This window comes from Nicotiana tabacum, chromosome 3, assembly GCF_000715075.1.
Source record: "Nicotiana tabacum cultivar K326 chromosome 3, ASM71507v2, whole genome shotgun sequence".
NCBI classification, from domain to species: domain Eukaryota; kingdom Viridiplantae; phylum Streptophyta; class Magnoliopsida; order Solanales; family Solanaceae; genus Nicotiana; species Nicotiana tabacum.
Window position 1 is genome coordinate 168,272,888 of NC_134082.1, and position 21,140 is coordinate 168,294,027.

Below are 21,140 nucleotides of genomic sequence, written 5' to 3' on the forward strand. Positions count from 1 at the left end.
ACTCACTAAGGGAGGATTGGGTCGTGATAATCGATGTACCCTACCATTATAGGCTACCACCACTTACTACCCACCACTCATTACCACCATCCTCAACCACAACCACCACCGCTACCAAGCATGAATGTCAATTTTCACTACCTCTAGCCATCATTTACAACTATCACCGCCAACCACCATTACCATAACAATCACTAATCACCGCTATCAACTACCACTATATATCACTTGTCACTTCTTATCGGTCATCACCATTATCAAACACCACCGTTAACTACTATTCAATATTTTAAAAGGCGTTTTCATGACGAACCCTGAGGCGAGGCGCACCAAAAATGCCTCGAGGTGATGGTAGAGGGCAAAAATCACAAGAGGCATACGCCCGGGCATTGATGCACATTTTTGTAGTGAGGCGTAAGCCCAAGAGATTCAAATGAAAATAAAATTTGCTGAATAAGTCCTTAATGTAATACTCAAATTCTCAAAAGTTAGGTTGTAATTACTCAAAAGTAGGAACTGAAATATTAAATTTAAAAGTCAAGATTATTTTTATTGCTAGAAGCTTTAATTTATGGTCTTTTCCAATTTTTTATCTTGTCTTCTAGTCTGTTACTATCTCCAAAAAGCAACGAATAATCATTTTTTTTTTTTGCAAATACAAATAAAATTTCATTCTCCTAAGTTCAAAGTTCAAATTGCATGTTAGTCATTCTTTTTGTTACTCCATGTAAAAAACTTATTATTTTCGACTCAAGTTACTTGTGCTTCTAAGTATTGTATAATGGACTTGTTTGACTAATTTTTATAGGGATGTAGCCCATATATAATTTATTTATAATTTTTTCAATTTTTATGCAATTTTACTTTGTTAAAAGTATTTACTGTAATTATATTATTTTATGAAATATTAAAAATTAAATACTTGTGGGGCTTACGTCTCGTTGAGGCATATGTAAAACGTCTTGCCTTAAGCTCATACCTTTTAAAACATTACTACTACTATCATCCACGATCTTACTCACAATCATCATTAGGAACCAACACCAACTACTACCTAGTCGACACCCACAACCATCACTGTTAGCCATCATCACCACGAACCACCATTAGTACTATTTAATTTGAATTTATACTTATTAATTTTTAAATAAAGAAAACATTTACACATTCAGGCGTAGAGAAAACAAATAGTCTTAATTATTCATTTTTCACATATTTAATACAATATCATAATATTCAGATGTCTATTTAAATTAAGATGTTTTAATCTTAATAGTTAATATACATATTGATATTTAAATGTGTATTCACGTATTAATCTTAATAAAAATAATATTTGCATTTGTTCAATTAACATCTAATAAAGGCAAAATACATAGTTTGCCCCCGGAACTTAGGACCAAATCCTTGTGACACACCTTCTGAGCACGGACAACTTTTTACACATCCAACCTTTTCAAAGTGTGCCTAATACACACCTTTTTTGTCGACATGGCTAGTGCGTGTTTTACCAATAAAATAAAGCACGTGAACAGTAAAAAAAATTATTTTCTTTCTTTATTTTATTTTTTCCATTTTCCTAAACTAATTCACTGGCTATCCTCCGCCAAATCCAACATCCACCTTCCACCGTCGTTTTTCCATAATTTCTCCACCATCCTAACCAACACCCACCTGCCAAGAAACACCATACCTTCACCATTGAAGCCCGTCTCTTTTCTCTCTTTTTTTTTCTTCTCAAAACCCAGTTGTTGGTAGCAGCCATGAAAGCCCTTACCTTCTGCATACAAAATAGAGCAGTTTGAGTTAAACCCAGAAGCTAAGATCTTCAAGCCATACCATTTCTGGATTCCATCTTTGAGTTTAAACAAATATTATGCAGTTTGATGTTCTTGAGTTATAATAAAGACTTGTAATTTCTTCATTTAAAAGTGTTTTGGTAGATCTAATTATGTCAGGTTTTATGTTATGTTCCAATCCCTCGGCTTACTTCTTTTATTTTGTGAGTTTGAGTTGAATTCTCATTCTATGTAAAAAAAAAAATACTTCTAATTAAAGTTTTTAGAAGCGCAAAGACATACTTCAATGGTGTGATTTTTTTTCTATTTCTAAGTGTTTTTCTCTTTAAAATAGATTGTATTTGTTGAATTCTTGTTATTAGCTATTGCTCATGTTTTTAAAGTAAACAAGGGGAGGGATTGGAGCCTTATAGGAGTAAGCCGATGGGAAGGGAGCTCGGAGAAGAGGGTAGACGGTGGAGGAGGAGGAAGCTGATGACGGAGGGGAGGCTTGGGGAAGATTTTTTTTTTTTTTTTTGGGAGGGGGAAGGGGGATAAGGTGATATAATATTTAATTTTATTGGAAAAAGTTTAATCAATTAAGGTTTATTTTAAGTATGTATTTATTTATAGTTGAGTTATGACATGTGTCGCATTTTGACTGATACGTGGATGCAGTCTCCAAACAAAAAATTGGTCAATAAAAAAGTAATGTATCTTATACACACTTTGAAAAGGTTAGGCGTGTAAAAAATTATCCGTTCTCAGAAGGTGTGTCACAGGGATTTGGTCCTAAGTTGCGGGGGCAAAATATATTTTGCCTCTAATAAAACCAACTGGGATGCCCATTTGATAACTTCATAGTGAACCGTGTATTTTAGTACATAAATTTGTACTATCTGCAGAAAGTGTTGTACTAAGATTCTATCTTGCAGATTTTTCTTTCCTTCTTTTCAAAATACACTCTTCTTTGTTCAGTATTATCAGTGGAGGCAAGAAAATATGCAGGGGTGCGCAGCTCTTTCTTGTTCTTCAAACGCTATCTCTTCTGCTCCAGTTGGTCTCTTCTTTACTCAAACACTAACACTTCCCTTTCGAAATCAAAGCATTGGATCTTCTTTTCCTGCTCAATCAAGCTTCAAAATTTTCCATGTTCGCCAAAGCACCCTCCCTCTGCTTCACTGCACTGGTAAATTCTCCTTTTTGGTGAATATGTTGATTAGTTTGAGCTTCCACTCATATTTCTTAGATTTTTTTCTGATTTTTTTCCTAACTGGGTTTCTGCACTGAATTTGCCTGCTTTCTCTGAAGAGTTTTTCCTTAATTCAACCTGCTGTTCTAATTTGTGGTAATGCAACAACAACAATGACATACCCGGTATTATCCCACACTGTGGGGTCTGGGAGGCTAGTGTGTACGCGGACCTTACTCGTGCTCTATAGAAATTTGTGGTAATGAAACATGGTTGTTTATTACAATTGTCCTCTATTGAGGATTATTTTTCTGCAATTGAGCAAAACCTGGAATTTTGTGGTATTGTCTGAACTTTTCGCTTGGCTTATTGACACTGGTTAATCTTTAGTTGTATTGTCTGTAAGTATATTTTGTATATTCTTAAGTATGATATGTTGTTACCCTAACCTTAAGCAGGTGCGAGGCAATATTTAAATTTTGTTAATCCATTACAAGTTTCCTGCTTCAAGTCAATCGCGGTAAGGTCTGCGTACACACTACCCTCCCCAGACCCCAGTAGTGGGATTTTACTGGGTGGTTGTTGTTGTTGTTGTTGTTGTTGTTGTTGTTGTTGTTGTTATTCAGTTATCTAGGAAGGATATCAGCTTATGATAGTGTATGCTGTCTAATTAAATTTTCATTTTCATCATGATAATACCAATTCATCTGAATTTGTTATCGTCTGTGGAGTCGGTGCAATGATTGTCAAGCATCTAAATTGGGCTAGAGTATCAAAGTAGTCCTCATTCATGAGAAAGTTTATGAACAGTTTTTATAAAATCACACAGTTCTCAAGTAAACACCTTTTTATGTCTGTCGCATTTCAGCTACTGAGGAGATCTTGGAGGCTAGCGAAACAGAGGGAAACTTTGTTGAAACTGGGTACATATATAGTGTTCATGGGCTTCAAGGAGAGGTTCGAGTAAAGGCTACTACTGATTTTCCTGAATTGCGATTTTCCGAGGTAAAAACTATCAGAAACTTAATAGTGGGGCTGAATTCTTGTTGTTGGCATGCATTTCTATATCCATTGTGTGAACTCACTATTAATTCAGCCAGGAAGGCGATGGTTGAGGCAGCAAGTCTCAGGGAGAGAGATGGTTCAAGAAATTGAACTAGTGGAGGGAAGAGGTCATCCAGGACAGAAGAGTTGGATACTTAGATTCCATGAAGTCAACACAATTGAGCAGGTGATGTCAGTGTAACGATGTAATAACATTGAGTTTTCATGACCCCCACTCTTTTGTTTTACCTCGTGCACCATGTGCCTTATCTTTTCTTTATGATGAACCAATTCTGAATCATGCATGTTCAAATCACACACTGTCATTTAAAACAAGTGGCAATGTCATGTATACTAAAGGTGAAGAACTTTATATGGCACTATCATAAAATGGACGATGTTTGGCTCATCTTTTGTCAACCAAAGACAATTGTTGCTAGCCTAGTATATGGCAGCTTACTACAATCTCATGCCAGTCTTGTGTATTTTCTGAGGCATATTTTGGAAATGGACTTACTCTTTACCCTTGGGCATAAAAGTTTGATATATCTTGTTTTTCCAATTTTCCTCAGGCTCAAAAACTTGTTGGGTCGACTGTACTGGTGAAGGACGAAGATAGACCAGTCCTGGAAGAAGGTGAATTTTACACCCGCGACCTCGTTGGGATGAGAGTTTTTCTAAAGGTTTGTCTTCCAAGGCATCAATCTGAGTTTCGCCAAAAGTAGATGTTTCTTTAGTTTAATTTCTATTGGAGGTGAGTCACACTTAGAAGGAATTTTCTAATATGTGCTCCAGGAAACTAGAGAACCAGTGGGAACTGTTATTAATGTTTTCAACAGTGGAGCTAGTGATCTCCTACATGTTGAGCTTGACTCAAATATTAGTCTGTCAGATCGAAATGGAAAGCAAAGGCTGGAAGGAGGTGCATCTGGTCCGCTTGTATGGGTTCCTTTTGTTGAAGCAATTGTTCCAACTGTTGATTTGAGTAAAAGGGAAATGTTGATTACACCTCCTAAAGGTCTTCTAGAGTTAAATATCCGTGCTGATGAGAGGTCCAAGAAAGAGAGGCGACAGCTTGTGAGTTGCTTCTTTTTCCCCATTTCACCAGAATTTATTATATTGACACTTGTTGTTACAAGGTTCTGTATTTACGTGCAATTATATCTAATCGCACATCCCATATGTCTCATCCATTTTAGTCATCCTATTTCAATTCTGTATTAAGTTTTTGGCCATCTTGTTAGGCACCACAATTCCGTCTAATCTTACTTCACCTTTTTTCTTCTTATGTACCTAAACTTGCAGTGCATATTTCCTGTCTTATCTCTTCTTATCCTAAAAACCTTACTCAATGGAGTGCTTCTCCATACCTTCAGCTTTCGGTTGACTCATTCGCTAGTTTGATATAAATAACACTTTTTGCACAAAGAGAAGTACAGATGATTGGTGCCACTTGTTAGAAGATAGTACTTGCACCATTTGCTCACATCGTGAATAGTTTTTTGTGCCTCATTGGTGTGAATCAATAAGGAATTTGATTATCAAAAAATAACATGCACCATGATAGGTTCTCTAACATCTAAGGGTCGTTTGGTATGAGGTACATTTACTATCATTAATAGAATTCTTAAATCTGTTATCTGAGCTCAATGACACGGCAATTCTTGATGAGAGTTCACACTTAACTGCTCCAGATTAGTGCTGCTCATTTGAAAAGTGCCTCTAAAGTTGCTTTTCTCTCGGTGCTTATCTTTGATTGTCGCAGGTACTTCTATAGCATTGATCTATCACTTTTGACACTGTTCATATTCTGCAATATTCAGGAATGGAAAGAGAGAAAAAAGTTTCAGAAACGCCTTATAGCAGCCAAGAAGAAATTACATGAAATGGAACAAGATCATATATTTCATGGTTTTAGATACGGCGAGAAAAACCAAAGGAGCTTCCTTGCAGACCAGATAGTTGATGTAAATTCAATGCTGCTTCAGCATGCATTGCAGAATATGAAGATGCCATATAAGAGGTGCAGCTTTTAGTTTATTTCCTATAATTTGGAATTAGATACTTGTTGACCTGCTAAAGTGTACGTCATGCAAGCTTTAGGTAGGCTAACTGATCTTTTACACCGACATCTCATATCCTAAATGTTAAGTACAAATGCAGTGAAGAAAGTAGGTTAGGTCCACTTACCTGATATTGATTTTCATACATAATGCATTGGTCTCATCTCATGATCATACTCATTCTTATTCCTTTTATTTTGGGGGTTTGGGGGGGAGGGGGGGAGGAGAATTACTATAATTTGCCTTGACAAATTCAACAATTGCTTTCTTGCTGCAGATGGAGCTTTCCAGACTTTGTTAATGCTTTAGAAGTTTCAAATACATTAAAAATATCAAAAGAATTCCTTTCAAAAGAAAATGTGGAACATTCCAGCATTTGTTCTAAAGTGCAAGAGCAGGGTCGCGGCCTCATATCTTGCGGCAAGGTTGCCATTGTTTTAGCTTTGGGAGAAATGCTTGGATGGTCTATTCCTGAACCTGTTGGCTCTCATAATAATGAGGACATTGCCTATCTGCATATCAAGGCATTGGTAGATGACAGCCTCAGACTGCTCAAGGTGGTCCTTCCTTCAGTAGTAGACTAGAGTCGGCATATTGTTTTGTAAATTTAATTCACCAGAATGCTCTCTCCCATATGGCCATTCAGGATTGAAGTAGTTGCCAGTGACTCACTTCATTCCCTGCAGCCCATTTGGGGCAAGTAATATTATGCCTTTTCTGCTATGTTTACTTTGTATACATGCAGGTGTAATTCACACGTTAGTTGCATGTCCCTTTTGTTTAGTTTTGGATATTCTCATGATGCAGGGAGATTACTTGTCTTGTTGGAGATAGTTATTTTGAACACATGATTTGATTGATTTCTTTGTCAATTGCAGACGGAGGACCAGCTGTCTGTACCTCTTATATTGGTGTGTCCTGCTGAATCTATTGAATATCTCAAACAGTTGTTCATGGATCATGACTACTTCTCTTTCAACTCCGAGAAGGTAGATGCATGCATCTTTGCTATGTAATTAGTTACATGCCAGATAGAAGCTTGTTCAGAATTATCTTATAAGGAGCTTAAATCACGTTCATCCATCATATCTTTTTTGTGTTAGATTAAATGTTACTAATACACACTTTTATCTTGAGAAAATTGCGGTTAGCACTTTGATTGCCTCACTCAAATTCTGAATATAGAGATGACCCAGTGTATTGTTGTTTACTGAAATTTTCACTCATTCAGTCATGCTTTAAAACATATATAGCAACTCTAAACAATATTGGTGCAGCTATACTTCTTCTAAGTCGTATGTATGACCTGCAGTTGTGAAAAGATCATCGTGTTATGGCCTAATCCTGTTGCATCTCCTGATTCTAGATAATCCCTTACCCTGGGCCAAATAAAGCAAAGACCAAATCATTCTCATTTACTTCCGAGGGAAGTTCTATGACATGATTATAGCCAGTGTTTTAGACTGAGATTAGAGTATTTAACAGCTGTGTAGCTACAGTTTTATTCGCTTTGTTTTTCAATTGTTTGATGTAAACTACATTCATTCTCTTTTGCGGGAAGAAAATTTTATCCTCATTATTGACCTGATAACAAGTCTACCAGCATGCAATTTCTTAGTTTTTACTCCTTTTGTGTCATTCACAGGTTTGGTTCTTGGGAGAAGAGAAACTCCCTGTTGTCACTGCATCACAGGAAGAAGAAAGCAAGCATAAAATTTTGATGAAATCACCTTGGGAGATACTCCAGCAACCAGCTGGATCAGCAGGAATTGTTACTTTGCTCTCATCACAGAACCTACTAGAGCATTTACATGTGATGGGCGTGGAGTATATTCAGGTGAGAGTTCAGATATTGGCTAGTTGTTGACTTGTGCATTTTACTTCTGGCTAAGTGCAATTGGCGTCTTGAATAGCATGTATTAGTGCCTCTTTCTTGTACTTCTAGATCTGTCTTAAATAGTATGTCAACTCTTTCTTCTCCTTGTTCTAATTGGTATTATCAGTGGTATCGTATGGGCTGTGAATCTGTGTAACTAATTGGTGCTTAATACAGGTCTGTTCTGGAAATCAAGAATGCATAAATGGGGAGTTGCTACTTGGTTTTACTAGCTCACGTGAAGCCAATGCGGGGATCCAAGTCTTCCGGGATGCTGGCTACTCGGAAGAATGCTTCAACATGGTATTTTCCATTGATTTTGCAAAGAAGTTGACTAAGAAGATCGACAAACTTCAATTTGAAGCCATTTTAAAGCCAAATCAGTACGTGGAGATGGTAGATAAAGACTGGGTTGATGTCATCCCCTCCTCACCAAACTCATATGAGTTTCATTCTTCAATTTATAGCTGCTTGAACGCTTGTCCTCCTAGTAAAGTTTGTTTTATAGACATTACTGCATGATATCGATATTTGTATACATGTATACGACTCCCAACTTACCTGCAAAAGCATAGAAGATGTTTTAGTAGCACGAGTATGTTGGTTCTTAATATTGCACGCGTGCACCATCAATCATTTGGTATTTAGCATAAGTTTTGACCCAATCCGGATAATATTTTTCATTTGATGTTCTTTGTGATGACATTAGTTTTGCTGGTGGGACTTAGAGCAGTCTTGGGAATGTGAAGAACTGGTTTTACAAATGCTAGCAGAAGAAAAGGCAAGATTATAGTAATAAAAAGGTATAAGTATATATAGGGAACGTTTTGATGGAAGACTGTTATTATTAGAACCAAAGTTGCTACGGTGAGAGGGATATCTTGCAGCATCAATCATTTAGAAGTCCAATAATAAAAAACTTTATTACTAATTTCCTTGAATATTGTACTTAAGCTTCATTTAATATAATGGAAAAATATTCAGATGTAATTCTTTCAGTTGGTTAGTAAAATCCTTTATTTACCAAAAAAAAGAAGGGAAAAAAACATAATGGAGAATTTCATCGTTTGAACCCTTGTAAAGTGGACTAAAAATACAATATCCCACTTAATATTGAATAACATTGAGCGTGAGGTATTATTAACTTGTCGATTTGGTAGTGCAATTAACCGGGTGATTGTCTGACCGACCCGACTAGCTTTTAAGACCAAATGAATTCAAAATAAAAAATAAAAAGTGCATCTAGCAAAAACTTACTCTTGCATGCGTTAAATTTCGTTGAACTTTAAGATCGTTAATCACTAAAAGTTTGAAGGTTTATGCCTTATTACAGTATAAAATTTACGTGCAAATTACATATTAATTGACACAGAATTGAATAAATAGGAATTATACCAAACCATACTAATACAAGACATGTTTTCACAAATATAGTTATCACTAAACAATAGTTACTTAATGTATGTTTTTTCCTTAATTTATTACTTAACTATGGTAATTTAATATTGTTTGATATAAACACCTAGTGCAACTAGTTTTACCCTATAAATTGTATAATCCTTCATTTCTAAAGATTAAATAATCGGAAATGGCCAAAAATATTCTTGTACTATTTGAAATAGCTAAAAAAAATATCCTCCATTTGTTTTTAGTACCAAAACTATCCATGTCGTCTATGTTTTGGACCACAAATGCCCTTAAAACGTTAGCCTTACCACTGAAGCTGACATGACAATCCAACTGGATTAAATTTATTAACGTGGCCGTCCATTTAGGCAGCCCAAACTTGGCAGAGATCCCCTCCCTTTATGCTTTGTTCTTCCTTGTTGAACCATAATTACAAAAAAGAAATCAGAAAACTGAAATACACTAAAAATAGATCTTTATTCTTGTTTGAGTTGCTCTGACTTTGAAACTCCAATTTCGAAATGTGTTAAAGTTTGTTTGAAGTTGTACCTTATGTGTCGAAGATCGAGCTTATTGATTGGGTTTTAGAGTCAACAGATCTGCGGCTCAAATTTTAATTCAAATGGTTGATTATGTGTAGCCATTCTTTGTGTGCCAAAATTTGAAAACAACTTATGATTTGAAACCATCTTGGTGAATTTTTTTTTAGCTGTTGTTGGGTTATTGAAAATAATTGCTCTCAAATTTTAAGAGTTTTAATTGTATGTTACTGTAAATTGCTTTGATATTGCGAGTGAAGCTGAAAATTGAACTGTAACAACTGATTTCTTGGTTTGAACATCTGAGCTAAAATCTGTTGAAATTCTAGAGAGAGAATTTCTGCAAATGTTGAAAATTGTATTCTTTAATCTGATGAATAAAATGTACTATACAAGCTATATAATATTCACATGTGTCTTCCACTAACTATCTAACCACTAACTGCTTTTGTGCACGCGTGTTAAAGAAAGAAGAGAAGAAATACATAATTAATGAAATACAGCTGGCAATCAATGTACTAACGGATGAGATGAAAGAACTTAGATGGAGAATGTTGCATTAGATTATGCCACGTGGAGACCTAAAATAAAGAGCCCAACTCTATATCTCACAACTATTTGCATTGCAACCTAGTCGCCTTCAGCCTGTATCCAAATCTGGAGATGTTACGTCTCCAACACCCCCTCAAGTTGGGAGGGGGAGAAAGAACGCCCAACTTGCCGAGTAAATCCCAATGAAGAGACCCAGATAGGGGTTTAGTGAAGATATCGGTCAACTGTGAGTGAGAGGGCACAAATGACAAAGAGCTAAGGCCGACTTGGATCTGTTGCCTCACGAAATGGCAATCAAGCTCAACATGCTTGGTGCGCTCGTGAAAGATAGGGTTTTTGGCGATATGGATGGCTGTCTGACTATCAGAGTGGAGAGCAACTGGCAACTGGGGCGGAATGGAGAGATCGTCGAGTAAATGAACAAGTCAAGTAAGCTCGGCAACGACACGACACATAGAGCGATACTCAGCCTCCGTGAAAGATAAAGAAACAGAGGGTTGTTTCTTTGATTTCCATGAGACTGGGCACCCACCAAAACTGATGAAGAAATCACTAATGGAATGCCGGGAATCAAGGCAAGAACCCCAGTCAGAATCACAAAAAACAATAAGCTCAAAAGAAGGAGAATCAGACATGAAAAGCCCCAAACCAGGGTCACGAAGAAGGTAGCATAGGCAATGTTTGGCAGTAGCAAGATGAGGAACACGAGGGATAATGAACTCACTCAGATGCTAGACAGCAAAGGACAAATCTGGGCGCGTGTGAGTCAAAAAATTCAACTTGCCCAACAAGCGGCGATACAACATAGATCAGACAAAAGATCACCCTGATCAGCAAGAAGTTTGCACGAGGGATCCAAAGGAGAATTAACTGGAGAGAGACCATAGCAATCAAATTCATAAAGCAGCCTCCATGGTGAATTTGTGTTGGCTCAAAATCAGACCAGAATCAAGGCGAAGCACTTCCATTCCTAAAAAATAAGATAAGCATCCCAAATCCTTAATTTTGAATTCTGAGTCAAAAAAATGCTTAAGCTCATTCAATTCTTGCATGTCATTCCTCGTTAGAAGTATGTCATCGACATAAACGGCCACCAAAGAAATAGAAGAACTAACCTTTTATAAAAAATAGAGCAGTCATTTAGAGAGTGAGTGAATCCTTTAAAATTCAAGGCATATGTCAATCTAGCATACCACTGCCTTGAGGCTTGACGAAGCCCATATAGAGACTTCTTAAGGCGAAAAACCATGTTAGGTGCATGAGGTAATAACCCAGTAGGGAACTTCATATAGACTTCCTCGTGCAAATCACCATGTAGAAAAGCGTTATTAACACCCAATTGATACAATCCCTAATTTTTCTTCACTGCCAATGTTAAGATACACTGTATGGTGGTCAGTTTGACCACAGGAGAGAAAGTCTCCGTGAAATCAATCCCTTCTCTTTGTATATCCCCTCTAATAACCAACCGAGTTTTTAACCTTTTCGGGCTACCATCAAACTTGAGTTTCACCTTGTAAACCTATTTACAAGGTAGTGCCTTCCTACCTTGTGGTAAAGGAACCACTTCTCATGTCTCATTGGTGACTAAAGCAGCAATGTCCTTGGCCATAGCTTCTTGTCAGTCTTGCATGGCTGCCTGGCAATATGAGGAAGGCTCTTGAATGAGGGAAAGAGAAGTGAGTGGCTTTTGGTTAGGAGAAGATAATGCACTAAAATAAAACTGCATAGGAGAAATAAGAGAGAGAAACAAGGAGTGGAAACATCAGTTGAATGAACTGCACAACAAATATAGTCACCTAGGTAAGCAGGTGTTTTGTGATCCCTTAAAGACCTGCACAAAACAATCCCAGTAGGAGGTGGTAATTGTGATAAAGAAAGAAAATAGTCAGTAATAAGAGGAGAAGGAGAAGAGGATTGTAAGGAGGAACTAGAAGGAGAAAGAGTATGAGGGGATTGAATAGAAGAAGTATGAGATGAAGGAGTAAGAAGCATAAGAGAAATAGGAAAGGAATAATTAGAGGGAAAAGGAGAAAATGAAACATAAGAAATAGAAGAATATTCTGTAGGATCTGAATGACCAAATTGGAATGAGATAAGCATAGAGTAATCCGAGGATTAGTCTGTAGGAAAGAGAGGATAATGAAACTTAGTCCGTGAATTAGAAAATGGAAAAATGGATTCATGAAAGATAACATTTCTGGAAGTAAAAATATTTCTAGTTTGGAGGTCTAACAATTTATATCCCTTCTTCCCAAAATGGTATCCAATGAACATACAAGCAGTTGCCCTAGGATCTAATTTCCCTCTATGATATGGTAGAGTAGAGGCAAAATATAGGCACCCAAAATATTTGAGTAAACTGTAATTAGGAGATTTCTGAAATAAATCTCATAGGGTATTTTATAGTGAAGTAATTTAGAGGAAAACCTATTTATGAGAAAGGTGGTTGTTAGTAGACATTCTCCCCAAAAGGCAATAGGGACTTTTGAATGAAAAAGAAGGCTCTACAAGTTTTCAATAAATGTTTGTGCTTTCGTTCAACAATTCCATTTTATTGAGGGGTACCAACACATGATGTTTGGTGTAAAATGCCCTTAGAAGTAAAATAAATGATGACCGCAACACTGCTCCCTAGTTCAAATGCATTGTCAGACCTTATGGTCTTGACTTTGGTATCAAATTGCCTCTCAATCATAGAAAGAAAAGATTGAAGTACTATAAAAGTATTACTCTTAGTACTGAGCAAATATGTCGTCATCAACAATTATAAGAAAATACTTAAACCCATCATGTGTATGTGTTATATAAGGCCCACAAATGTTTATGTGAAGAAGTTCAAATATATGATTGGTAGAAGTGGTGCTATTAGGAAAAGGCAATTTGTATTATCTAGACATAGGGCAGATGGTACAAGAAAAAATATCTATGTGGAATTGGATTGTGTACAACCAAGGATATGTCTCATAGCATAAATAGGTAAATGACCAAGCCTTACATGCCATAAGCTATCACAAGAGACTACATAGCTACTCATGGAATATGAAACATTAGATGTAGTAGAAATATTTACAATGGAAGATGGAATAACTTATTTAGTTTTATTTTCTATGTACAAGAATCAGAAAAGCAATGTGTGAAGTAAAGAAGATATAGTCCTGCTTTGACATCACCAAGAACCAGAGGTCTCCTCAAGGAAAGGCATTGCAAGAAACAAAAAGAATCAGAGAAAGTAAGAATGGATTTAAACTATGTGCATAATCTGTGAACAGACATGAGATTGAATTTAAAATCTAAAACTAGCAGAACAGTGTGTAGAGTCAATTTAAGGTGTAATGTAACTTGTCCTGAATGTGTTACTTTTACTCTTTAAGAATTAGGAAGAATGACATTCATAGGAGTAGGAAGGACTTTCATGTTTCTGAGAATACTGGAGTCAAAAGTTATGTGTTCAGAGGCTCTAGAGTCAATGATCCAAAAATGACTCTTTGTGTTCTTAGGAAAAATAATAGGAGCATGCAGAAATGTACCAACACAATTAGCATGACCTTAGAATTTGTTGTTGCATGTTGCCCAGTTTTAACCTATTGAAGTAGTTCCATCTTTGTGTAAGTTGTTCTTGTTTAATACCAATTGTTGCTTCCGTGTCATTGTTGTGAAACTATCATACACCTTCATATGAGAACACAACATGACCTTGAAGAGAATTTTGTGGCCTTCTTTGCCTGTTATTGTTTTTGAAGTTTTGTTGTTGAGGATAGCCATGAATTTAAAATATTTATGAATACTGTGACCTGGCTTCTTACAATAGTTACAGAATAAACATTTCCTATATACTTGATTATTCCTATAGCCATGTACACCAAAAGAATTTTCACCTTTCATTCCCACTAGAGGAGGCCCCCGACTGACTAGCAAAATTATTAAAGTTTCCATGTGATTGGTTAAATTTCTGTGTTGTGGCAGCAGAAGAACTTGAGTCACTATGATAGTGTCATATAGATTGAATTCTCATTTGTCTCTCCTCTTAAAGAAACAAGTAATAAGCTATATCAATTGTTGGTGAATGTTGCATCATCATAATGTTACCTCTTACCCCAATGTATGTCTCATTTAGTCCCATTAGAAAATGCACTAATTTCTGCCAGCCTTGATTTTGTTGAAGTAAGTAGCAATATTGTTTGAACCTTGAACTGTTTCTAAGAGTTGTTTTTGTAATTCAAAAGAGTGAGCTAAATTCGATTGTCCATACCTTTCCTCCAGTTGTGCCCACAGAATTCTAACTGATTTTGAATGAATTACACTAGGTATGATCTCGCTGGTCAAGGAATTTAGGACCCGAGCAAACACCATATCATTACATCAGATCCAATACTTCAAGTTAGGTGAATCATCATTTGGCCTGCCCAAGCTTCCATTGATGAAACAAAGTTTATTTTTGGCTGATAGTGCAATCAAAATGGATTTTCTCCAAGCATCATATCCAGATCCATCAAATGGAGGTGAAACCAAAGCTAGTCCAGGCAAATCAAAGGCATGGAGATAGTAATGAAGATCATGATCAATTTTTGCTGGTACTGCCATTTTCAGTAGTAAATCAACGGAAAATGAAGGAATAAAACCTAAGTGTCTCAAGGGAAATTGTGAAGGAAACAAAATCAAAACTATGTGAGATCAAAATTTTAGTACTGATCTCACTGTTGTATTGAGATCAAAATTCAGACATAAACCAGATGAGATTGGAATCGAAATTGAGCTGGATCATTCCAAAGCTCTGATACCATATTGAAATTTTAGAAAGATAATTTATGCAAATGTTGAAAATTGTATTCTCCAATCTGATGAATAAAATGTACTATACAAGCTATATAATATTCACATGTGTCTTCCACTAACTACCTAACCACTAACTGCTTTTTGTACACGTGTGTTAACGAAAGAAGGAAGAAAAACATAATTAATGAAGTAGAGCTGACAACCAATGTGCTAAAACTAACAGGTGAGATGAGAGAACTTAGATGGAAAATGTTGCACTGGATTACGTCACATGGAGACCTAAAATGAAGAGCCTCAACTTTGTATCTCACATCCATTTACATTGTAACCTAGCTGCCTTCAACCTGTATCCAAATCTGGAGATGCTATGATGGATAAACATATAAAAGTTTAGATCAAACCAATCATAAATTCACACACAAAAAAATAATGGAGTTTTTTTTATCAAATCATAAACCCAAATTGAGAACTCTTTTGGTATTTTTTAATTTTCTAATTTCTTTTTTTGTGATTATGATTCAACAAGGAAAACAAAGAATAAACTTTTCGCCATGTTAGATTGCTTAGGTGGATGGCCATATAAGCCCAATGGGACTAGACAAGCGAGGGTTGCTCCTGGTTCGAATCACGTTGGAAGGGAAGTGTGGAAACACTATAAATCCTCCTAAATTAGGAGGGATTAAAAAAAACAAAAAAAAAACACCCAGGTGGATTGCTATGTCTGCTTCAATGGCAAGACTAATGTTTTAAGGAGCATTTGTGATCCAAAACATAAGCGGCAAGGATAATTATGATACCAAAAACAAACTGAGTATAAATATAAGCTATTTCGAATAGTTCAAGTACAATTTTGGCCCTTTTTCCTTAAATAATCATTGGACTTAACTGTAGTTTTATGACCAGACACGACACCATATAATCCTTGATTTCTTAAGATAAAAAGACCATATTATCCTTGATCAATCATGTCCGTAAATTTCATAAAGGAACTTTATAACCGTAGATTGATTTTTTGTAACTTCACTCCTGTAAACCCTAGCTAATGCCCGACTGCTTCCTATATAAACCTTACATACTCCTCATCCAAAATACCCAGCGGTTCTGAAGAAACCCTAATTCACAGTGAGCCTCTTTTTTCTCAGTATGTCCATTTCAATGTATTTTTGATATGGGTTTTCAATCTAATGCTTGTTCTTTAACTGTGTATATAGCGAGGTAACAATGGCGGTTCCGCTACTGAAGAAGACGATAATCAAGAAAAGAGTGAAGCAATTTAAGAGGCATCAGAGTGATAGGAGAATCACTGTCAAGGTATTATTTTTTTCATTTTCTATGACCCCATTTATGTTTTAAGCTCTATTTGAGTTTATTTGTTCGCTAAAATTGAAATCTGATGAAAAGAGATTGTATTTTGAGGCTTAATTAAATCTCTACAATTAAATAATCCCTTTTTTAGCTCGATCTGAATCTTATTGTTCGGTAATAGTGAAAAAGACATTTTTTATGTTTATCATAAATTTGTTTAACTTTGTTATTTTGTGGTGGAAAGGGAAAGTGATGATAGTTTATTGTCGCCCCAGTCTTAAGTTGCATCCAAAAATATTGGATTTGCAAGGTGGTGATTGACTTGTTATATCTGATTCTTCCTAATGAGTAATGAATAAGATTAATTTTTTTTATTTGTTTGGGTTAGTTACTTTTTTTGTCTGATGCTTAGCTTGTTTGGGGAAGATATGTGTATTAAGGTGTGATGATGCTTATCCACCTAACTGTAGAGTTCAATGATGAATTCAAAAACATGCACTACCATCTGATCTTATAGCATATCTCATCCTTCTTTTAAGGTTTTGGGTTTCTGTTTACTCTTTGTGCTGTTTTATGATTTGGTTCAAGTATTTAAACTAATCTTGAAATCTCAATATAGAAGATTGGTTTTTTGAGGCGTAATAAAATCTCCCTGTAGGTATTAGTTTGTTACTGTAAAGCTATTTATTTGTTATATTGTAAACAACCCCTATTTAGTTTTAGCTTGATCTGACTCTTATTGTTCAGTAATAGCAAAAAAGACTCATTTTTCTTGTGTGTTGACATTAGGATAAAGCTTGTTTACCTTGTTCCTTGTGGTTATTTTGTTGGTATCTTTTTTTTTTGGTGTCGGAAAGGGAAAATGATGATTGTTATTGTCGCCCCAGTCTTAAGTTGCATCCAAAGTATTGGATTTGCAAGGTGGTGATTGACACATCATATCTGATTCTTCCTAAACAACTATGTTAGTGTCTTACATTTGTTTGGTTTTAGCTTTTTCATTTGATTCTAAGCTTGTTTGTGGAAGATATGCATATTAAGGTGTGATGATGCATATCCACCTAATCTGTAGATTTCAATGATGAATTCTAAAACATGCACTACCATCTGATCTTATAATCATATCTCTCCTTTAATGTTTGCACTTTTTCTTTTTTCATTTTTGTATTGTTTTGTGGTTTGATTTAAGTTTTTAAAGTGTTCCTTAGATGCTGATGCAATCTATGATGAATTATTCCTAAATTTGCTGATTGACTAGTGATTAGTATAAAAATATCACCATCTTTCGGCTGAGATTGCATCTAGAACAATTCTTGCAGTATTTTTTCATTCTTTTTTCAAGTTTTCCTTCAATTTTCTTTTGAATGATTTCTTGCCTATGGTATCTAATGTCCATACTTTACTCTGTTGCTGGATGTTTCGTTTTACGGGCAGAAACTAAACTATAGGACAGGTCTTGCGACACAGTTGGCTTCCTTATCAATAAGCTTTCTGTTACTTTAAGCCTGCTTACATCTCTATAAGTATTATTTTGAGGAGTGAGAAAATCTATGTAGTTATTATTTTGTTACTGTAAAGCTATTTGATTTTCTGTATTTCTGAATAACTCTTTTAGTTTTAGTTTGATCTGACTCTTATTATTCAGTAATAATGAAAAAAACTCATTTTTTGTGTTGACATTAGTATAACCTTGTTCGTTAGGGTTATTTTGTTGGTATCTTTTTTTTTGTGTCGGAAAGGGAAAGTGATGATTGTTATTGTCGCCCCAGTCTTAAGTTGCATCCAAAATATTGGATTTGCAAGGTGGTGATTGACACATCATATCTGATTCTTCCTAAACAATGATGTTAGTATCTTATATTTGTTTGGTTTTAGCTTTATTCATTTGATTCTAAGCTTGTTTGTAGAAGATATGCATATTAAGGTGTGATGATGCTTATCCACCTAATCTGTAGAGTTCAGTGATGAATTCTAAAACATGCACTACCATCTGATCTTATAATCATATCTCTCCTTTAAGGTTTGCAGTTTTTCCTTTTTCATCTTTGTATTGTTTTGTGGTTTGGTTTAAGTTCTTAAAGTGTTCCTTAGACGCTGATGCAGTCAAGGATGAATTATTCCAAAATTGCTGATTCACCAGGATTAGTATAAAAATATCACCATCTTTCGGCTGAGATTGCATCTAGAACAATTCATGCAGTATTTTTTCATTCTTTTTTCAAGTTTTTCATCAATTTTCCTTTGAATGATTTCTTGCCTATGGTATCTAATGTCCAGACTTTACTCTGTTGCTGGATGTTTCGTTTTACGGGCAGAAACTAAACTATAGGACAGGTCTTGCGACACAGTTGGCTTCCTTATCAATAAGCTTTCTGTTACTTTAAGCCTGCTTACATCTCTTTAAGTATTATTTTGAGGCGTAATAAAATCTCTGTAGTTATTATTTTGTTACTGTAAAGCTATTTATTTTGCTGTATTGTGAACGACCCTTTTAGTTTTAGCTTGATCCGACTCTTTTTATTCAGTAATAGTGAAAAAGACTAATTTTCTTACGTGTTTACATTAGTATAAAGCTTGTTTACCTTGTTCGTTAGGGTTATTTTGTTGTTTTTTTGTGTCGGAAAGGGAAAATGATGATTGTTATTGTCGCCCCAGTCTTAATTTGCATCCAAAATATTGGATTTGCAAGATGGTGATTGACACATCACATATGATTCTTCCTAAACAATAGTGTTAGTCTTGTATTTTTTCGGTTTTAGCTTTTTTCATTTCATTATAAGCTTGTTTGTGGAAGATATGCATATTAAGGTGTGATGATGCTTATCCACCTTATCTGTAGAGTTCAATGATGAATTCTAAAACATGCACTACCAACTGATCTTATAATCATATCTCTCCTCTAAGGTTTGCAGTTTTTCCTTTTTCATCTTTATAGTGTTTTGTGGTTTGGTTTAAGTTCTTAAAAAAGTGTTTCTAGATGCTGATGCAGTCAATGATGAATTATTTCCAAAATTCCTGATTGACCAGTGATTAGTATAAAAATATCACCATCTTTCGGCTGAGATTGCATCTGGAACAATTTCTTGTAGTGTTTTTTGTTTTGCTTTTCATGTTTTCCTTCAATTTTCTTTTAAATAATCTCTTGCCTATGGTATCTAATGTCCAGACTTTATTCTGTTGATGGATGTTTCGTTTTACGGGCAGAAACTAAACAACAGAACAGGTCTTGCGACACAGATGGCTTCTTTATCAATAAGCTTCCTGTTACTTTAACCCTGCTTACATCTCTTTCATTAAAAAAGGCATACTCATTTAGTGCTCTATTTTATGAACCCCTTTCATCTTGAGTTATAGTTGACCCTGCAAAATGCAAATGCTAGCTGAAAAAGCTTTTAGGTATATTTTGTTGTATTCAGCACTTTGCTTGACTCAACGAATTTGTCCTAATTTGTTACTTTGCTAGACACTTGAAGTATGCACTTTGTTTCACTTGCTTTAGCTCAAGTCACTTCCGCAGGGTTTCTAATTGAAAATGATTCTTCAATGTAATTTTAACAGACAAATTGGCGCAGACCAAAGGGTATTGACTCCAGAGTCAGGAGAAAGTTCAAGGGATGTGTCTTGATGCCCAACATTGGCTATGGTTCAGACAAGAAGACTCGTCATTATCTTCCTAATGGCTTTAAGAAGTTTGTTGTACACAATGCAAGTGAACTTGATATTTTGTTGATGCACAATAGGTAATGAAAAAGGCAAAAATTGTTTTCTTGCACTTAGTTTACAACGGTGGTCTCAATCTCAACTGTTTGCTCTTTCTTTACAGGACTTACTGTGCAGAGATTGCACATAATGTATCCACCAGGAAGAGGAAGGAGATTGTCGAGCGAGCAGCCCAACTAGATGTTGTAGTAACTAACAAGCTTGCTAGGTTGCGCAGCCAGGAAGATGAATGAGTTCCTGGTTTTAGTTAGTATTGTCAACAGATGTTTGTTGTGAAATCAGATGTTTTTGGAAATGTTGCCAAGTTTTGATGGACCATGTAATTTTGTTAGGCGTTTGTCATACCTTGAGATAATATACAGGGAATTATGTGTTTCCATATCCTTTTTCAAAATGATAAAGCTCCATCGATGGTTACTTGAGTAGTGGCCGGGGTTGTTGATACGTACATACTCCTCGGGGCAATGTTGATGCTGTAGTATCTAACAAGCTTACAGAGTAAAGCAATTTCGATGGTCTTGCTTGGGCTGAATTCATTTTAATGCGCAACTATACCTGTGCATTTTTCACTTGAAGTAGTTTCTGTCATTTGCAGCTTGCATGAATCATGTTCAGCTTACTAGTTAAAGTTGTATTCATTCTCCTTCACCTTTCTGTCCACACTAATGCCTTGTTTTGGTCAAACTTTTTGGCTTCCAAGTATCGGGGTTGATATTTTGAGACTTGCTTTTTCATAGGGTTTTAAGACTATAAAGGTTCGAGAGGCATTTTAGATGTGAGTGTATAAATTGAATATTTAGAATTGTGAAATGGTGATAGTATATTAGACTAGATACATGGACTATACTATCTATTTAAGAAAAGGTTTAGTATGGATGTAAATTGCGA

The 21,140-nt window shown here is 35.6% G+C and overlaps 2 protein-coding genes and 11 non-coding genes across 14 annotated transcripts; all 13 read left to right on the forward strand.

Moving 5' to 3' along the window:
* Nucleotides 1-2,637: 2,637 nt before the first annotated feature.
* On the forward strand, nucleotides 2,638-8,542 carry LOC107774356 (uncharacterized). 2 transcript variants are annotated; one of them, XM_016593851.2, is made up of 10 exons: nucleotides 2,638-2,967; nucleotides 3,839-3,975; nucleotides 4,067-4,201; nucleotides 4,587-4,697; nucleotides 4,810-5,091; nucleotides 5,838-6,037; nucleotides 6,355-6,634; nucleotides 6,956-7,066; nucleotides 7,723-7,914; nucleotides 8,131-8,542. In XM_016593851.2, exons 1-10 carry the CDS (start codon nucleotides 2,781-2,783, stop codon nucleotides 8,473-8,475), a joined length of 1,980 nt encoding a protein of 659 aa, XP_016449337.1. In that variant the 5' UTR covers nucleotides 2,638-2,780; the 3' UTR covers nucleotides 8,476-8,542. The 2 variants fall into 2 exon arrangements, with proteins under 2 accessions (XP_016449337.1, XP_016449339.1); XM_016593853.2 differs by having other exon boundaries at nucleotides 2,661-2,967; nucleotides 4,071-4,201.
* Nucleotides 8,543-16,214: 7,672 nt separating this feature from the next.
* Nucleotides 16,215-20,698, forward strand: LOC107774355 (large ribosomal subunit protein eL32z). Its single transcript, XM_016593849.2, has 4 exons — nucleotides 16,215-16,349; nucleotides 16,439-16,538; nucleotides 20,091-20,272; nucleotides 20,356-20,698. Exons 2-4 carry the CDS (start codon nucleotides 16,449-16,451, stop codon nucleotides 20,483-20,485), a joined length of 402 nt encoding a protein of 133 aa, XP_016449335.1. The 5' UTR covers nucleotides 16,215-16,349; nucleotides 16,439-16,448; the 3' UTR covers nucleotides 20,486-20,698.
* LOC142179703 (small nucleolar RNA U31b) lies at nucleotides 16,778-16,870 on the forward strand. Its single transcript, XR_012708246.1, has one exon. It is a non-coding gene; the product is annotated as a small nucleolar RNA U31b (small nucleolar RNA).
* Nucleotides 16,968-17,047, forward strand: LOC142179680 (small nucleolar RNA Z195/SNORD33/SNORD32 family). Its single transcript, XR_012708224.1, has one exon. It is a non-coding gene; the product is annotated as a small nucleolar RNA Z195/SNORD33/SNORD32 family (small nucleolar RNA).
* Nucleotides 17,391-17,481, forward strand: LOC142179705 (small nucleolar RNA U31b). The gene has a single exon (XR_012708248.1). It is a non-coding gene; the product is annotated as a small nucleolar RNA U31b (small nucleolar RNA).
* LOC142179681 (small nucleolar RNA Z195/SNORD33/SNORD32 family) lies at nucleotides 17,569-17,649 on the forward strand. The gene has a single exon (XR_012708225.1). It is a non-coding gene; the product is annotated as a small nucleolar RNA Z195/SNORD33/SNORD32 family (small nucleolar RNA).
* Nucleotides 17,748-17,832, forward strand: LOC142179685 (small nucleolar RNA Z196/R39/R59 family). Its single transcript, XR_012708229.1, has one exon. It is a non-coding gene; the product is annotated as a small nucleolar RNA Z196/R39/R59 family (small nucleolar RNA).
* On the forward strand, nucleotides 18,273-18,363 carry LOC142179704 (small nucleolar RNA U31b). Its single transcript, XR_012708247.1, has one exon. It is a non-coding gene; the product is annotated as a small nucleolar RNA U31b (small nucleolar RNA).
* Nucleotides 18,452-18,532, forward strand: LOC142179682 (small nucleolar RNA Z195/SNORD33/SNORD32 family). Its single transcript, XR_012708226.1, has one exon. It is a non-coding gene; the product is annotated as a small nucleolar RNA Z195/SNORD33/SNORD32 family (small nucleolar RNA).
* On the forward strand, nucleotides 18,631-18,713 carry LOC142179686 (small nucleolar RNA Z196/R39/R59 family). Its single transcript, XR_012708230.1, has one exon. It is a non-coding gene; the product is annotated as a small nucleolar RNA Z196/R39/R59 family (small nucleolar RNA).
* LOC142179706 (small nucleolar RNA U31b) lies at nucleotides 19,159-19,249 on the forward strand. The gene has a single exon (XR_012708249.1). It is a non-coding gene; the product is annotated as a small nucleolar RNA U31b (small nucleolar RNA).
* On the forward strand, nucleotides 19,336-19,416 carry LOC142179683 (small nucleolar RNA Z195/SNORD33/SNORD32 family). The gene has a single exon (XR_012708227.1). It is a non-coding gene; the product is annotated as a small nucleolar RNA Z195/SNORD33/SNORD32 family (small nucleolar RNA).
* LOC142179684 (small nucleolar RNA Z196/R39/R59 family) lies at nucleotides 19,517-19,601 on the forward strand. The gene has a single exon (XR_012708228.1). It is a non-coding gene; the product is annotated as a small nucleolar RNA Z196/R39/R59 family (small nucleolar RNA).
* Nucleotides 20,699-21,140: the final 442 nt, after the last annotated feature.

Coding starts and splice junctions, on each gene's coding strand:
- LOC107774356 (XM_016593851.2), top strand. CDS start 2,781: ATGCAGGGGTGCGCAGCTCTTTCTTGTTCTTCAAACGCTATCTCTTCT. Junction 3,976..4,066: donor CTGAATTGCGATTTTCCGAG/GTAAAAACTATC, acceptor CTATTAATTCAG/CCAGGAAGGCGATGGTTGAG. Junction 7,915..8,130: donor TGGGCGTGGAGTATATTCAG/GTGAGAGTTCAG, acceptor TGCTTAATACAG/GTCTGTTCTGGAAATCAAGA.
- LOC107774355 (XM_016593849.2), top strand. CDS start 16,449: ATGGCGGTTCCGCTACTGAAGAAGACGATAATCAAGAAAAGAGTGAAG. Junction 16,539..20,090: donor ATAGGAGAATCACTGTCAAG/GTATTATTTTTT, acceptor TAATTTTAACAG/ACAAATTGGCGCAGACCAAA. Junction 20,273..20,355: donor ATTTTGTTGATGCACAATAG/GTAATGAAAAAG, acceptor CTTTCTTTACAG/GACTTACTGTGCAGAGATTG.